Genomic DNA, 17,580 nt, shown 5'->3' on the forward strand with positions numbered 1-17,580 from the left:
GTGTGTGTGTGTGTGTGTGTGTGTGTGTCCTGGAGCCCCCACTGCCATCAGCTCTTTGGGGCCTGACCCCTGCCCTTCGATCCCACTGGTTCTGGGTCCCATGTGGAGGCAGCTATGGTTGGTAACATTGCTGGTACCTCACACCCTAGGAGTGGAGTGTACCCCATGAAGCTCCAGAAGCTGACAGCATGGGGTAAAAGGTGCAGGCATTGGAGCAGCCTGGGGCTGACAACCAGACAGCAGGTCAGGAAGGACTTGATGGGGAACAGGAAGTACTTGGGGGTGGAGAGAAGTCTCTTTTCTCTTTTTCTATTCTCAGGTCTTTCTTTGCTGTAGTTTGAAAACCACCTGGATCCCTTGGGAGAACAGAGCAGGGAAAAAAACTGCTGTGGGAAAGGAGACCCTCCTCCAAAAGGACAGGCAGAGAGGACCAGAGCTAATCTTAGCTGGCTTCCTGTGGGAGGGAGGGTGTGGGGTCCTGCCAGGCCATTTCTTCCCTTGATTCCCTAAAACTTTGGCTTCTGGCAGCTGCCCCAGGCTGTTTACCCACAGTGGGTTTGCAGGCTTGTCCCATCAGGCTTGCCTTGTGTACACATACCGCAAGGTCAAGTCTTGTGAAGAGCCTCCGTGTCTCTCTTCGTGGATAATGCTGCCTCCTGTTCTCTTCAACTGTTTGGGGTTAGGATTGGGCATCTCCAGCTGGGGGGAGATGGGGAGCAAAGGTACTCCTGAGGCAGGTGTTCAGGTAAGCCAGAAAGAGTGTAAGGCAGGCAGGGGTGGGGCAGGATTCTGGCAGGTCCATCCTGCCCCCAAGCCTGAGGGGTCAGTATTACAAAAAGCTCAGCATGTGGGCCCTGCTAGTACTCCTTGGCTGGAGTTAGGGAGTTAGGGGTGGTGGACAGCAGAAGGAGCTCCTGGAGAAAGCTAGCCTTGTGACCAGCGTTGGTTTCTTCTATTGGGACAACAGCACAAGGGCCACGTGGGGTTGCTGGCCATGGAGAGGGGCCTGGACTGCTGGCTGTGAGGCCCTGCGGTAATGGTGGAATTGCCAAGCTGGGTGTTGGTGCTGGCACACTACTGGAGGGGCTGCTAGGCATGGGCTGCAACAGGATTGTGCTGGGCCTTCACTGTGTGCAGTCCCAAGTGTCTGGCCACTGGTGATCTGCATGTGCTGAATGCACTACTCAAGGGGCTCTGTCCACCTCTGACCATAGCCCTGCTGCTGCTGAGCCTGCCACATTACCCTTCTGGGGCATTTGCACAAGGCTGCCATGGCCCTCAGCACTGTGGCCACTGCTGCTTCTGTGCATCAGCCTGTGCCACAGGGACTTGTCCGTAGGTCTGGCTACTGGACCCTGCCTCTTCCCATGCCACAGCTGGGCCTTGCTGGCTGCTCCCTGGCTTTTCTCCTCGTTCATTGTTTTCTTGATCTTCCTTGAAGTAGTGCCAGAGGCTTATGTGAGCAAGCCAGTTCCCTGGGCATGCACCCATCCAACTTGATGGTTCTGCTCTGTGCAAGTCAAAGGGCTCCAGAGGACTGGCTAGCCTGCCACTACTTGTGGCATTCTTGGTAGGGGCAACTGCCTCATCCTGTGACATGGAGCCACAGGGTCAGCACTATGAGGGAACCAGGAAAGAGGGTACAGGCCCTGACCCCACTGAGGGGGCCATCACTAGACCTGCAGGACTTAGTGTTGGTGGTCATGGTGCTGTAATGGGTCTTTGGGTGGCATCAGGTACCCTGCTCTTCTTAGGCATCTTTGTGGTGAGCTAGACACCTGCAGCTGTGGACTCAGCACAGGGCTGGTGTGGCTACGGTTCTGCTTCTTAGTGCCTGTCTGTGGCACCACTGCACTGCAACTCCTGCTTAATGCCTGCTCCTGGCCTTGGCTGGACTGGGCATCAGGCTGGGGCCAAAGTGCCATGGGGAGCCAAGACACAGGGCTGGCTCTGGATACTGATGCGGAGTGTGGCACTGGGCAGAACCTGGCATCATGTGGGGCCCAGAAATGGACTCGCTCATTAGTAGGATATAGTAACAAACAAGGATACACTATGGATACAGACTGCAGTCAGGATCCTGCCCAGTGCTTGAAGGTCCGGTAGTATCAGTGATGACAAGGCCTCTAAGAGCCTGAGTTCCCATCCCAAATTCGGGCATCTCCTCATCATATCACCACCAGCAGCTCCAGTTCCATAAAGAAAACAGGTTGTATGTTCAGCTTCAGCCTAATGATTCTCAGCAGGTCCTGGAAGTCCAATGAGACTGGGGAGACCCCCAAGAACATCATCATGATTATTCTACCTCCTCTGTCCCACCCTATCCCAACTTCAATAAAATATTCCTGTCAAAACACCTGCATGTGGATTTCAAGGTCTAATCTGCTTGTGGTTTTCCTGACATATGCATGTGTTGGTAAGGGGGGTAAGTATGACAGGACATTTTTTTGGCCACACCACGTGGCTTGTGGGATCTTAGTTCCCTGACCAGGGATTGAACCCAGGTGCTCAGCAGTGAGAGCGCACAGTCCTAACCACTGGACAACCAGGGAATTCCCAGACAGGAGAGTTTAAACCAAATCATCACAGAACTTAAGCGAGGCCCTTCCTGGCCAGGTGTGTGTCCAGGTGGGTTCTCAAAAAGTGCCAGACTTTTGGGGCCCATCGATGGGCCATTTCAGACATTCTCTGTGCTCGAGTCTTGACAGAATTTCCCGGGCTTCATTTTGTTCAAATGTTTCCGTGACAACTCCAAAGCTTTGACGTCAGAAACGCGATAGGGACTCAAATTTGTTCCCAAGAACAGAATTGGGATGGTCCCGAGGTTTCCAAAGGCTGAAGGAGAAAAGTCGAAGAGCAAAGAGCCATGCCCATGTTTGCCTCCTGCCTTGGTGCTGAACACCTTCCCTCCAGGTCCGCGGCAAATCATCCCCTGAAGTCCCGTCGCCACTACCCCTTCTAGTGACCTGGAGCACGAAGACGGAAGTGAAACGCCTTGAAAGGCCGGAAAGGCCGCCCTCTGCCCTTTCAATGGCGCTGACAACCCTGGAGAGCCCCGCCCCCTCCAGCCAAGGAAGGACACCATTGGCTCTCCCTGACGGCGTCGCTCTCCTATTGGCCAGTGAGCTAATGCCAATGTGCAGATTGGCCCCAAAGTTTTCTTTCGGTTTCCGGCGTCCCAGCAATGGCAGCTCTGGACTCCCTGTCGCTCTTCACCGGCCTCGGCCTGAGCGAACACAAGGCCCGCGAGACGCTCAAGAACACGGCTCTGAGCGCGCAGCTGCGCGAGGCGGCGACCCAGGTGCGAACCCAAGTCCCTGGTCCGGGCTGCCGACTGTTCCCCAACGCAGCGCCAGGCCGGGTCCTGACCCCAACCAACCTACCTTGTCTTGTTCAGGCCTTTCTTACTGGGCATGGGGCTTATCTCCTAACTCCTCTGACCTCAGGCGCAACAGACTCTGGGCTGCACCATCGACAAGGCTACCGGGACCTTGCTCTATGGCTTGGCCTCCCGACTCCGGGATCCGCGGCGTCTCTCTTTCCTCGTGAGCTACATAGCCAATAGGAAGATCCATACGGAGACCCAGCTGAGCGGTGAGACCCTTGCCTGTACTGCCGCTTCCACCTCCAACTCCTCTTCTCAGCCAAGGTCCCTATCTACCCATTCTGCGAAGTCCCTCAGCGTCTCTCTGCATTATTAGTTCTGCATTCCCCTCTAAACCCAGGCCCTGGCACTGAGGGATGGAGAGGGCCACCTCTAGTGAGACGGACTAGAGAAATGTAGGTCTGAGGGAGTTTCCCTCAGAGCACACGCTTCTTTCCTGTGACCTCAGGGCTTCTCTAGAGGTGCAAGACTTAATTTCCCAGGAGGCCAAACTAATTGGGGTTTCATGGATCGCATTAGGGCTTTGTCTTCCTACTTCCTGGAGCTGAGATGCCACAAATTCATTGGCTCTCTTTTTTCAGCTGCCCTTGAGTATGTGCGGAGTCATCCCCTGGACCCCATCAACACCATGGTCTTTGAGCAGGAATGCGGCGTGGGCGTTGTGGTGACTCCAGAGCAGATTGAGGAGGCTGTGAGTCTTTCCCCAGGCATTGGTTGCCTCCTTAGCACTGAACCTGAAAAGGAGTGGCTCAGCCTTTCCAACCAGGAAGACCCAGGGTGAGGGTGTGGGTTCCTAGAGCATTTCTGAAGGACACTTTCCTGAACCACATGGTTTGGCTTTCTGTAGGTGGAGGCTGCCATAAATCGCCACCGACCCCAGCTCCTAGTAGAGCGTTACCATTTCAATATGGGGCTGCTGATGGGTGAGCAGGGCCTGGGGCAGGGGACTATGTTATTCTCTCTAGTCATGCCGTCTTTTCTGCATGGGTGAGAGGGAGGTGGGAAGAGGAATAGGAACACATTAAAAGTGGTCTGGCTGTGGTTTTTGAGGTCAGCCAGGTTCTTTTCTTGGGAAGGAGGGTGGGCAACATCCTGCTTTGCCTTTCTGCAGCTCCCTCTGCCCATATTTCTAGGAGAGGCTCGGGCTGCGCTCAAGTGGGCAGATGGCAAAATGATCAAGCATGAAGTAGACATGCAGGTGGGTGCCTCCTTGAGCTGAAGCAGGCAAAGACCCTGCCAGAGACAGTGTCTAGAGTCCACTGAAGGATAAATAGTGGTGGAAGGGGAAGAAAGCCTATTCCTATTCTGATGGTGGATAGTAGAGCTTGGGGTAGAGGGAGCAGCACCAGGTTGGACAGTGAAAGACTTGGGCCTCTGGGTTCTGCCTAAGTTGGGGTGAGTTGCTTTACGCTGAACCTCAGTTTCCTCATCTTGTAAATAAGGGTGATGTGGCCTTCATCTCAGTGTGCTGGCAGAGAATCACAAGAGGGTGATGGTTGAGGTAGATGGCATATCTTGATGCTGGGCCCACAGTTCGTTTCTGTAAATGGCTGTTTTTGTTACCTGAGCCCAGGACCCTCAGGAGGGAAAAAGCATTTGAGGCCGCAGAACCATGTGAGGAGCAGAGGTGGGATGGGCTAGGTAGGTTTTTCAAGGTGGTGCCAGTAGACAGAACCAAGAAGCCCTTAGCTGGATGGGTGGGTTGAGTCAGTCATGGGCTCCTGTCCCAGCTCTGACTCTGGTCTCTGCTCAGGTCCTCCACCTCCTGGGTCCCAAGACGGAGACTGATCTGGAGAAGAAGCCCAAGGTGGGACTGAGCATGGTCTTGGGTCCTGGGAATGAGGTGGGGTAGGGTGAAACTTCAGGCTGGAGAAGGGAGTATCTGACCCCAGTGATCCCGAGACGTTGACCCAACTTTTGAACTTCTCTCAGGTGGCCAAGGCTCGGCCAGAAGAAACAGACCGAAGAGCAGCAAAGGATGTGGTGGAGAATGGTGAGAGGCTTGAGGCTCCTGTCACATTCAACTCCCTGATATCTGGATTTTCCACCTGATGGGTCATTATAGCCCAGACTCCTCAGGCCGTTGGCTTAATCAACACTCTGTCTTCTGCTGCAAGACTGGAATTTCTGGTGTTTCCTTTACCCAGAAACTAGTCAGAGGAGGCCTGAGAAGTCTGGCTCTGTATCTCTTGTCTCTGGGGTTAGGGGAAGAGGGGACTGCTTGGTTCTATTCTGGTTCCAGAATATGGGTAGTATCGACAGGCACCTCCCTGAACTGGATGTGGTAGCTGTATCCAGAGAATAAGTTTTCCTTGGTCTGTTCTCTGCAGGTGAGGCTGTTGTTCAGACCCTGTCTCTGATGGAACAGCTCCGAGGCGAGGCGCTTAAGTTCCACAAGCCTGGTGAGCAGGCAGGTTGAAACTCGGTGGAGGGCTGGATCTGTTTTTTTTTTTTTTTTTTAATTTTATTGAAGTATAATTGATTTGTAATGTTGTGTTTAATTTCTGCTGTACAGCCAAGTGACTCAGTTATACATATATATTTTTTTTTCATTATGGTTTATCACAGGATACTGAATACAGTTCCCTGTGTTATACAGTAGGAACTTGTTGTTTATTCATCTTATATATGATAGTTTACATCTGCTAATCCCAAACTCCCAGTACTTTCCTCCCTTATCCCTCCTCCCCCCGTTGGCAACCACAAGTCTGTTCTTTATGTCAGTGAGTCTGTCTGTTTTGTAGATATGTTCATTTATGTCATATTTTAGATTCCACCTATAAGTAATATCATATTGTATTTGTCTTTCTGACTTACTTTGCGTAGTATAATAATCTCTAGGTCCATCCATGATGCTGCAAATAGCATTATTTCATTCTTTTTAATGTCTGAGTAATATTCCATCGTATATATGTTCCACATCTTCTTTATCCATTCATCTAACGGTGGACATTTAGGTTGTTTCCATGTCTTGGCTATTATAAATAGTGCTGCTGTGAACGTAGTGGTGCATGTATCTTTTTGAATTATAGTTTTGTCTGAGTATATGCCCATTAGTGGGATTGCTAGATCATATGGAAACTCTATTTTTAGTTTTTTGAGGAAACTGCATACTGTTTTCCATATGGCTTCACCAATTTACTTTCCCACCAACAGTGTAAGAGGGTTTTCTTTTCTTGTGGAGGGCTGGATCTTAATAGCAATTCTTGTAGTCAGGTCCCTGGGATAGGGAGCCCTGGGCTGCAGCCTGGTATCATCAGGCTTGTTCTGGCCCTGGCAGGTGAGAACTACAAGACCCCGGGCTATGTGACCACTCCACATACCATGGATCTACTGAAGCAGCACCTGGAGATCACTGGAGGACAGGTGTGTGGGAGTGTTGCCAGGCTAGCTAGTGCCATCATCACTTGCCTGGGGCTGCCTCCATACTACCCCGCCTTACCTATCACCATGGCCTCCCTGGGAAGGGTCATCCTTTAGTGTAGTCTGAGCTCTGACCTGATTCCTCTGCTCCCATTCCTCTTATCTCAGGTACGTACCCGGTTCCCGCCAGAACCCAATGGAATCCTGCACATTGGACATGCCAAAGCCATCAACTTCAACTTTGGCTATGCCAAGGTGGGTGTGTCTGGGGACTTGGCAAGCAGCATAACTGCTTGCTGCTCCCATGACTAGGTACCAGAGAGGTATCCCTACTTTTCCTGCTGCTCCCATAAAGTGTCCCAGAGCAGACAGAGGCCTTGGAGGGGATACCTAGGAATGTGTGATAGATACCTAGGAATCCACCCAATTGGGCTCATTGAGGAAAAACTCTTGGTGAGGCAGTGAGTTCACATTTGGGGAAATTCCCAGTGCAACCTCTTGGGCTTAGGAAGAGGCTATGCTGTGTCCCACGTTAGTATGAGATGCCTTGTTTATTAGGGCATTTAGATACAGGAAGGTGAGTGAAAGATATTTTCAATTCTGATGTGGGAGAGCTCTGAGAATGTCCCAGTTTGATGAGATGGATTGTAGGAACCGATGATGTGGGAGCTCACAGATACTGCAACTTTCCTAGGCCAACAATGGGATCTGTTTCCTGCGCTTTGATGACACCAACCCTGAGAAGGAGGAAGCAAAGTTCTTCACTGCCATCTGCGACATGGTGGCCTGGCTGGGTATGGGTTGGGGAAGGCCTGGGCAGAACTGCTTATCAGTGGGCCTCTCCCTGGGCCATGGCCTGCCATTGGGTGTCCCTGATTGGTTGCTAATACCATCTCATTCTGCCCCAGGTTACATACCTTACAAGGTGACATATGCCTCCAACTATTTTGACCAGCTGTATGCGTGGGCCGAGGAGCTCATCCGCAGGTGAGGCCAGAGCCATGATGTGGAGCCAGACAGACTGACCAGGGCACATCCATGCTGGGCATTCACACCCCTTCCTCATAGGGGTCAGGCCTATGTGTGCCACCAGCGAGGAGAGGAGCTCAAAGGCCACAACCCACTGCCCTCACCCTGGAGAGACCGTCCCACAGAGGAGTCCTTGCTACTCTTCGAGGTGGGGCTCTGGGGGTGCAGTTGGGTCTAGGTGGGCCAAGGTACTGAGAATGAGATGCCCTTGTGCTGAGTGGCAGCCTGAGCCCTTGCTCCCTCTCAGGCAATGCGCAAGGGCAAGTTTGCAGAGGGTGAGGCCACACTGCGGATGAAGCTGGTGATGGAGGATGGCAAGATGGACCCTGTGGCCTATCGAGTCAAGTATACACCGCACCACCGCACAGGGGACACTTGGTTGGTGTGAACTTGGGGTGGGGTTGCGGAGTTGTAGAGTGGCGGGTGGGCCATGGGTAGGGCAGAGTGGGGCCGAATGGTGGGGCCCACTGCCTATGCCCTGCAGGTGCATCTACCCCACCTATGACTACACACACTGCCTCTGTGACTCCATCGAGCATATCACCCACTCACTCTGCACCAAGGAATTCCAGGCCCGGTGAGGGAGCTGGGCCCGTGGGGAGGGGAGGGCCAGTGGGATTCCAGCAGCCCTTCCTGCCGGTCTCTCTCTGGTTGGAGGTGGCCAGTCTTGACTCTGCCCTCCCACCCCAGACGCTCTTCCTACTTCTGGCTGTGCAATGCACTGGACGTCTATTGTCCTGTGCAGTGGGAGTATGGCCGCCTCAATCTGCACTATGCTGTTGTCTCTAAGAGGAAGATTCTCCAGCTTGTGGCAGCTGGCGCTGTGCGGTAGGTGTGGCTTTTTGGCTAATGAAGGTTGGTGGTACTAGTAGCATGTGCTGCCATAGGTTTTCTCACCACCACCTCGCCCACAGGGATTGGGACGACCCACGGCTCTTCACGCTCACAGCCTTACGTCGGAGGGGCTTCCCGCCTGAGGCCATCAACAACTTCTGTGCTCGGGTATAGCCGAGTGGGCTGAGTGGGCAGGTGGGGTCTGAGCACAGTAGTATGTGGTTGTGGCTGTGACTGATGCTGTCCTTTCCTGCTAGGTGGGAGTGACAGTGGCACAGACCACAATGGAACCACATCTGCTAGAAGCCTGTGTGCGTGATGTGCTGAATGACACAGCCCCTCGGGCCATGGCTGTGTTGGAGCCATTACAAGTGGTCATCACCAATTTTCCTGCTGCCAAGGTAAGTCTCCTTCAGAGTGTGTGTGTGTGTGTGTGTGTGTGTGTGTGTGTTGGGGGTTGCACCTGGGTTTAGGTGTGGGAATCCCAGTGCCTAGTGTGACTCAGACACTTATCTCCTACTATAGTCCTTGGACATTCAGGTACCCAACTTCCCAGCTGATGAGACCAAGGGCTTCCATCAGATTCCCTTTGGACCCATTGTCTTCATTGAAAGGACTGACTTCAAAGAGGTGAACAGGGGTGAAGGGTCCTGTTTGTTCCTGGGCTCAGTCCTGAGGGCCCTTCATCTCTTCTTCTATCAGTCCATCTACTCCCTGCTTCAGTCAAACCAATCCTTGCCAGACTTAGGGGTGGGAGAAGCCTCTTGTACCTGCCCGACCCTTGCAGCCTCTTGTGTCCACCCCACTTCCTACCTCTAGGAGCCAGAGCCAGGCTATAAGCGCCTGGCATGGGGCCAGCCCGTGGGCCTGAGGCATACAGGCTACATCATCGAGCTGCAGCGTGTTGTCAAGGTGAGGGCCAGCTGCAGCCTTCCTACCACAGTGCCTGCTGGGGTGAGGATCTGGTTGCAGCTTGCAGTCTTGGTAGTGGTGTCCAAGTCTGATTGCAGGCCCCTTGACTTCCAGGGCCCCAGTGGCTGTGTGGAAAGCCTTGAGGTGACCTGCAGACGGGCAGATGCTGGAGAAAAGCCCAAGGCATTTATTCACTGGGTATCACAGCCTCTGATGTGTGAGATTCGCCTCTACGAGCGACTGTGAGTGAACAGAGCTGGTGTTGGGGCAGGTACAAGATGGGCATTGCTTGCTGTGGCTGCCCAGCTGGAGTCTGACCTTTACTCGCTGCAGATTTCAGCACAAGAACCCTGAGGATCCTGCTGAGGTGCCTGGTGGATTCTTAAGTGACTTGAACCCGGTAGGCTCATGGGGTATGGGGTGAGGGTAGTGGGCCTTTCTGGCTGGATGGCCACCTGAGTTCTCTGCCCACAGGCATCACTACAAGTGGTCGAGCCAGCATTAGTGGACTGTTCTGTGGCCCTGGCAAAGCCCTTTGACAAGTTCCAGTTTGAGCGGCTTGGTTACTTTTCTGTGGATCCAGACAGCCGCCAGGGACAGGTGCTTGAATTTACCTTTCCGCAACAATGATGGTGGTGGCTGCCATTCTCTGTGCCAAGCACTTTGCTGGCATTTCCTTACTTAATTTTCACCACCTGAGGTGGGGTTCATGTTCTACCGATGAGGAAACAGGCTCAGAGGTTAAGTCCGTGCACAAAATTTTGTATGAACCCTTTCTTATTCCTCAAGGTAGGGGACAGGCATAGGGATTGTTATAATTCATATAAAATGGAGACCCAGAGCCATCCAGTCCTTTAGCCAAAGTCAAAAAGTTACTGGTAACTAGAGTTTCTTGGCCCTCAGCTCCTCTGGGATGAAGTGAGGGTTGGAGTGGGGTTGTCTGGTGAGACCCACTTAGGCCTTCTGGCCTGGTTCTGGCTTGGTGGTCATTCCTCCCCCTCTGCCCTCCAGCTTGTCTTCAACCGGACCGTCACACTGAAGGAGGACCCAGGAAAAGTGTGAACTGGAAGTCCTGTGGACCTACCTCAACCTTCTGGAGGCGAGGGGTACCCAGACTCCATGTTAATAAAGAACAGCTAAATCCCCCTGGGGTCTGTGTTATCTCTCTGGTCTCCTGGCACCCAAGGGCCTTAGAGTCATGCTCAGGGAGGGGGAAGGTACGCTACACACAGAGCAGTACTGACAGCTTTGAAACCACTGGTGCACTTCTTGATGCTCGAGGGCTGAGGCCTGGGCCTGATTCGTTATCTTTTGCACCTGGTCTGAGGGAATGGTGGGTCCTGGGATGCTGCTCCAGTGTTAGGAGCCCTGTGTCAGAGGGACCTGGAAGGTTTGTGTCTGCCTGCATGCCTAGGCAGATGGAGAGGCCTGGCTACTAGTACAGTCATTAAAAAATAATTATTGAGTACCTACTATGTGCCAGGCACAGTGAGATGAGGAACACCTGTGTGGTGGCCTTCTAAGTCCACCACCTAGTTGGGGAGACAGAGGGCGACCAGGTATTGTGCAGATGTCTCCTTGGGGCCTGTGTGAGGCTGGAGGAGGTTTCTGACCCAGCCTGGGCCTCTGAAGACTACTCTCAGAAGTGACTCCTGAGGGGAACCCCAAAGGACTAGGAGTTTGCCAGGGAAGGATGAACAAGTGCAAAGCTCCAGAGGCCTTTTTAAGAAACAGTATGATCGTCTATGCCCCTCTGGGGCAGTGTGGGCTACTGGTGAAGCTGGCGTGTGCCTGCAGCTTTAACACCCTCCACATTTTCCCTGTATACAAACACCAGGCTACCCGAGGCCCGCTTTAAGGTGGACTGGACTGCGGAAGGCTGAATTAGGATGACAGCAGGTAGAGGGTGAGGGGTTGGTCCCAGATGCTACGGACTCCTGGAGGAGAGTGACCCGGGGCTTCCCAGGTGGGGTGCGGCTGGAGGCGCCAGGCCTAGGTCAGAGGCTGTGGGGGCCACCTTAAGTAAGAGGCTGGTCTCCGCACCGCGTGAGGCTGCGAGAAGGAGGCCCTTGCAGGCGGCAGAAAGGTCCTGAGAGTAAGCTTCAAGCCCAGGCCTGCCCAGGCTCCAGGGCTACGCCGATCTCCGGCCCTGGCTCCGCCCCACATGGAGGGGCGTCTGAGGGCGGTACGCTCCGCCCTACGCCCCGGGCTCCTGCCACTACTGCAGCCCTAGGGTCGGCCTCTCTCCTCTGCAGAAGCGTTCCCTTTAAGTCTGGCCAGGAGGCAGCCTTAGTTCTCGCGGGATTCGACGCTCCAATCATCGCGAGAAAGGCTTTCGGCACTCATTGGCTGTGAGGGTTGAATGTAAGATGGCGCCCAGAGAGCTGTGAGGGGAAAATCCTGTCGGTCTTGGAGCGGCGACGGCAGAACCGGGGCCCCGAGCGGTGCGGCGGGGCCGGCGGGTAGAACGGCGGCGGCGGCGGCGGCGGCGACGTCGCCGGGTGAGGGCTCCAGTGGGGGCAGGGATATGGCGGGGTTGCGGGCCTGAGACAGCGGGCCCACCCCACACAACGGCGGGCGGGGGCGGGCGGGCCGCTGCCGCTGGGCCCTGGAGACCTCGGGGCGGCTCCGGAGCCGAGAAAGACCCAGGGCTCGCACGCCCCCGCCCCCTGGGGGGGGGAGGGGCGGTTCGGGGATTCGGGTGGGCTCGGCGCGCGAATGCGCGCTGGTGGGCGCGCGCGGCCGGGGCTGTTTATATGCTCGGGGGCGCGCGCGCTGTGCGGCCCTCCCGGTGCTCGTGGCCGCTGACGTGCGCGTTCCCGACGCGGATATCTCGGCTCCTGAAGTTGCAGCCCGTCGACCAGAGCGGCTTTCTGGGGCGCGCGCCCCGAAGTCGGGGGTCGCGGGCAGGCGCGCGGCCTGCTGTTGGGTGGCGGCACCGCTGCGCGGGCGCGCAGGACACCCCTGCTGCGGGGAGGGACGGCGGGCGGGCAGCTTGCAGTTTGGAGAAGGTTGTGGGTTGGACCCTTCCTGCTCAGGTGACGTCCCCGGACCAACGGGGCCTAGGCCTGAGGAGAAACCAACCTGCTTTGCGGTCTGGCTTGCGGCCCCGCTCCTCTGCGTAGTGGGCGAGATTGCTGGCTCTCTAAGAATGAGGTGTCCCGAGGCCCATGTGCAGGGTGGGTACTTGGGAGGGTGCTACCCTGATTCTGAAACCGAGCTCTGTTCGTCTGTGAGGGCAGCGAACCCCTTCGACTTCCTCACCTTGTTTTGATGCTTTGTGCTGGAGAGGGAAGGCAAATCCTAAAAGGCCCTTCAGTGGTATTTGTTTTCTTGTCATTAGAAAGTAATTTTTCATTAAAGCGCAGTTCTTAGACGTCACCTCTGTGCGCTCCGTAAGGGGATCCACGTCTGTGGACGCTGTGAAACTACCCAAGCTGTAAATTGCCACTTTAAATCCTGAAATGCAGCCTTTTCCTCTGTTTGGTTGGGAGGGGCTTACGTACTCTGTTAGGTTAAAGGGCCCGCTATTGCTCAGCCAAAAAGTTGCTCAGAACGAAATTGAACAATCTGATAATCAGTGCTTTGTCTTCATTTGTAAGTCCGAAGATCCCAAGCAGATCAGAAATCTGCCTGCAAAAGTCACTTTTGATACAGCATTTCAATCCTTTTCAGCTTTTTTATTTTTTTAAATCCCAGCGCTGTGTTCTGGTGCCAGGGGAGTTCTCGATGTGTCCAGAGAAATAGGTACTTCTTTTTTCTAAGACAAAATATGTGCTAGTTTATGTTTTATAGTCTTGCTTCATTAAATTTAAGGAAAAAGAAACTAAGTAGAACTAAAATTAGCAATTAAATTTGAAAATGGTGGGGGTAGAAAACTACCTAAAAATACTGTATTATTAGAAAACTCCTAATATACTGTATTATTTTAAGAACAAGCTTAAAATTTAAAAAGAGGCTGAGAATGGAAGGAACTTCTTTGTTCTGTCTTCTTTAGAATGTTACAGATCTTAAGAACTCAGGACAAGCACCAGAAATGCATGCAACATGGTGACTGGTGAGTTAGAATTATTCATATGCTGGAAATATGTGTGCAGTTTTTTTCCTGGTAATATTGAAACGTTAGAAATCCTGCCAGTCATTCTGGGTGCTGTCTGCCAGAAATTAGTAGGTGCTGGAAAATTGAATATGTGGGAGAACTGCATCTTTGAAGCCAGCCAGTTTGCTGCTTGAACAGTTCTTTCCTCTTAAAATGTAAGTCAGTGCAACTTTCAGGTTTTAGCATGACAAGGCATCAGCTTTTCTAAGGATCCAAATGGTTCAAAGACAAGCAGTCAAGTTTATCTAGGATACACTTAAAATATTAATACACCATTTAGGCCTGCTTTTTCTGGAATTTTTAATCATTACGTTTGAGGTCTGCCTTTTAAATTGGTGTCTGTAGATAATATTTTTTCATAAGCTCATTAACTAAGATTTCCCTGTTAAAAGATGTCCTGCTTCCAGTCCTCTGTGATGAATAATTTGTGTACCTCTCCATGAATCTCTGCCTTTCCACAACCCCTTTCCACTTATGTTGCCATTTTAAAGGAAAGATCAAATTGTGGTTGAAGTTTTATGTAAATCTGAATTGCTCCAAAAGGTAACCAAAGTTAGGGGCTCTGGGTGTGGCTGTCCTCCATCATGACAGCTTCAGAATCAGGGATTTCTTTCTTCAAGTTGCGTGCCTTCTTTTAATTTAATCAAGTACAAGTTTGTCTTTGAAATGCCATGCTTCTTGCTTGTGTACTTTTTATTTTAATTTAATTAAATTAATTAATTTATATTTTTTATTAATTAATTTATTTTTGGCTGCGTTGGGTCTTTGTTGCTGTGCGCGGGCTTTCTCTAGTTGTGACGAGTGGGGGCTACTCTTCGTTGTGGTGCGCGGGCTTCTCATTTTAGTGTCTTCTCTTGTTGCGGAGCACGGGCTCTAGGCGTGTGGGCTTCAGTAGTTGTGGTTCGTGGGCTCTAGAGCGCAGGCTCAGTAGTTGTGGCGCACAGGCTTAGTTGCTCCGTGACATGTGGGAATCTTCCTGGATCAGGGCTCAAACCTGTGTACCCTGCATTGGCAGGCGGATTCTTAACCACTGCGCCACCAGGGAAGCCCGCTAGTGTACTTTTTAAATGACCACCGTTTATCTGTAATGGTCTTTTGTTCCTCAGCCTCAGAATGAAGTGTTATATGAACACCTGTTCTTTTCAATTTCTTTGTAGGTAGTTGCCCTGCATTTTGTTCCAGAGGTTTTAAGTCCTTTCCAGGCTTCAGTTAAATGCTCCACTAGTTTTTTCCTAATTGTCACATTGGATTGTGATTTCTAATTGTAGCTGCATGAAGAAATGATAGATTAACCCCTTGCTTTGCTGAAAAGGGGAAAAGAATGGTCCTTTGTTGTCACACTTTAGGCTGGGGCAAAACTGTAGGTAGAGCTGGTGGACTGTGTCAGAAAGCTCTTTTTTGCATGTGCGTTTGAAATATCTGTCTATACATATTAATTCAGTAGATCTGTATACAATTTAATGAAAAATTATAAAGTGAACCACTGTGTAACTAGCACCTCTTCAAGAAATGGAACAATGCCAGCACTTCTGAACCCTTCATGGGTCCCTTCCTGGTTACAGCCTCTCATTCCCTAGAGACAATGACTATTCTGAATTCTGTGATAATCATGTTCTTTGTTTTTCTTATTACTACCTTCGTATCCCTCAACAACCTAGTTTTATTTAATTTTGTATTTTATATAAATGGAGTCATGCTGTTTTGTATCTTATTCTAGCATTGTGCTTGTGACATTCATCCACGTTGTGTGCAGCTGTAGTTCATTCATTCCAATTTCTGTATAGTAGTCTGCTGTTTGAACAAACCATAATTTATTCACTCTATTATTGATAGACATCTAGATTCCTTCCAGTTTGGGGCTATTAACAATGCTACTATGAACATTCTTGGTTAAGTTCAGTTGTATAGATGTGTGTCATGTACATACAGGGATAGAATTTGCTGGGTCATATGGAATGGACGTTTTCAAACTTCACTAGATAATGCGAACAGTTGTGCCAGGTTACAGCTCATCAGTCATTGATAGGAATATGAGTTTAAGTTTCTGGTTGAAAGTGTATTGTCCAGAAATAGAACCATGGTGAAAATGCCCCTATATCAGGGACTTCTCTGTCTAGTGAAGGCATGGGGCAGATGGATGTACTAATGGGATAATTTCTATCACAAACCGTGTGGTGGGTTAGTATCTTTAAGAATAGAACTGTTTTCTCCCCATCTGCTTCTTTGAAATGACTCCTTATGTTAATTAGGACAAATGTGACTGTGACTCCTTAAAATGGAAATTGATGTTTTTTTCATGTGAATGTGTTCTTCAAACCAGAACTAAGCTATGAGGAACCATTGCTAGTAGATGTGAGCCTTAAGAGGGGCCCAAGAGCTTGACCATTGGGTAAACAGGAAGAGGTAGGGCCCTGAGGCAGCTCTGAATGTCTTCTCTTAGTTCATCACATATTCAAGACCCACCCTGCAGAGTTGCATGGGGGCCGGGAAGAGGTAGCAGATTCGAGGGGACCCAAGAAGGGATGACTCCCCTGAGTACTTAGGCCTTCCCTTAGTACTGAAATAGGAAAAAATTAGCAAACAGAAATGTAATAGATTGTTGTTTTGGAGTAACCTTTTCCTCTTGTGTACTAGAGATAAAATAATTAGAATAATGATAACCTTGGTATACTGAGGGCCTGCTCTTTGTCCGGCACTGTGCTAAGCTCCAGTAGAAGGAAGTACAGGGGAAATAACCAGTAAACATGTGTGCAGTTGTAGTGAAAATTTCCTAGGTCTGTTGGTGGGGGGGTTGGTTTGTCTATTGTTTTGCAAAGCAGCTATGCTTGAAGTATTCAGAAGCAAATGCTTGGCTACAGACTCCACCCCAAAGAGCCCCAGAGTGTTTTCCCCTCCATTTCTGATTCCCGGAAATTGGGAGTACTCAACTATCCCTCCAGCTTCATGTTTTTGAGAAGTATTTTAGTTCATCAGTTTACTTAATGCTCCTCACTGAGTCTTTGACTTGGGGCTAATTAAGAATCTTCTTTGTTTGGGGGTTATAGAGTGTAGTTTCATTAAGTTTATCCATTTTTCTTTCTCTTTTACCAAGGCTCAGCCTTATGTATCTGGTGAGCAACATCTTGAATTTAACAGTCTTCATTATTATGCAAGCTTCTGTTGCTTGATGGTTTTGTCTTTCAGAGTTTCAGATTTTGAGGGAAAAATCAAACTATGAACAACCAGAATTGTTTGTGTGTCTGTTACTGACTGTTATTGTGGTATAACCACTATGCAAAAAGGATTACTTTTTAACTGTCTTTGGTTTAATACAAATTGCAGAAAATACAGGAGTGTATTAAACAGGAAGAAATTTAAGTCCTCTATTATTCCATACTACCCAGGCATAACTGCTGTTATGCCAGTTTTTCTTCTTGGGTACATAATTAAACCATACTGGGATATATAAATACAATTGTATTGGCCTCCCCTTTCCCACGTAATGTGTCTTCTGTGTCACTAAATTTTTTTATTTTAAAACCAAACGTTTTGTTGCGGGAAGGTGGATCTTCTAGGTATTAACATGCTTTTTTTTTTTTAAATTACTGTATTACAGAAGGATCTGTGGAATCACAGAAAAAGCTTGGAAGCAGACCTTCTTTATATGAATTTGATATACAATCAGTGGCATTTTAAATCAGCGGGCAAAGAAATTTCAGTAATTCAGTAAATGATACAGGGTTGTTGGGTCTTTGGAAATAAAATTAGGCTTTTACCTCACACTGTGCAAAATAAATTCTAAATGGATCAAAGCATAGTATAAATAATTACATTGTAAATTTAAAAATTGTAAGTGAATGAGTTTATGGTAACGGCAGACTTTTTCTGAGCATAAAAGCAAAGGAAGAACCTATCACCACTATTGAGAATATGTTTAATTTTTCTCAGTGTTGTCTTTTACTCACTGACTGGTGTCATA

The 17,580-nt window shown here is 50.3% G+C and overlaps 2 protein-coding genes across 4 annotated transcripts in view; both read left to right on the forward strand.

The window, feature by feature from the left end:
* Positions 1 to 3,147: 3,147 nt before the first annotated feature.
* QARS1 (glutaminyl-tRNA synthetase 1) lies at positions 3,148 to 10,669 on the forward strand. The gene is made up of 24 exons (XM_024738021.1): positions 3,148 to 3,301; positions 3,447 to 3,594; positions 3,967 to 4,076; positions 4,233 to 4,308; positions 4,519 to 4,583; positions 5,139 to 5,192; positions 5,318 to 5,378; positions 5,716 to 5,787; positions 6,666 to 6,751; positions 6,917 to 7,003; positions 7,443 to 7,542; positions 7,657 to 7,735; positions 7,817 to 7,925; positions 8,025 to 8,155; positions 8,262 to 8,354; positions 8,468 to 8,605; positions 8,692 to 8,779; positions 8,869 to 9,012; positions 9,137 to 9,241; positions 9,431 to 9,523; positions 9,638 to 9,765; positions 9,857 to 9,923; positions 9,998 to 10,123; positions 10,535 to 10,669. Exons 1-24 carry the CDS (start codon positions 3,185 to 3,187, stop codon positions 10,583 to 10,585), a joined length of 2,328 nt encoding a protein of 775 aa, XP_024593789.1. The 5' UTR covers positions 3,148 to 3,184; the 3' UTR covers positions 10,586 to 10,669.
* Positions 10,670 to 11,868: 1,199 nt separating this feature from the next.
* Positions 11,869 to 17,580, forward strand: part of QRICH1 (glutamine rich 1) — a 50,295-nt gene continuing 44,583 nt past the window's right edge. The window contains exons 1-3 of one of the 3 annotated variants that reach the window (XM_024737558.1): positions 12,377 to 12,702; positions 13,223 to 13,270; positions 13,521 to 13,580. The gene's annotated coding sequence lies outside the window, so the exon portion shown is untranslated. Of the gene's footprint in view, positions 12,025 to 12,376; positions 12,703 to 13,222; positions 13,271 to 13,520; positions 13,581 to 17,580 lie in introns of those variants that run through there. The other 2 variants (XM_024737543.1, XM_024737551.1) reach the window with 2 other exon arrangements.

This window comes from Neophocaena asiaeorientalis, unplaced genomic scaffold (assembly GCF_003031525.2).
Source record: "Neophocaena asiaeorientalis asiaeorientalis breed wild unplaced genomic scaffold, Neophocaena_asiaeorientalis_V1.1 scaffold680, whole genome shotgun sequence".
Lineage (NCBI taxonomy): Eukaryota > Metazoa > Chordata > Mammalia > Artiodactyla > Phocoenidae > Neophocaena > Neophocaena asiaeorientalis.

Excerpts from the sequence above, each read along its gene's own strand:
- QARS1 (XM_024738021.1), top strand. The coding sequence starts at position 3,185 with ATGGCAGCTCTGGACTCCCTGTCGCTCTTCACCGGCCTCGGCCTGAGC. Across the intron at positions 7,543-7,656 it reads CGACATGGTGGCCTGGCTGG|GTTACATACCTTACAAGGTG; the intron begins GTATGGGTTGGG and ends ATTCTGCCCCAG. Across the intron at positions 9,924-9,997 it reads TCTTAAGTGACTTGAACCCG|GCATCACTACAAGTGGTCGA; the intron begins GTAGGCTCATGG and ends CTCTGCCCACAG.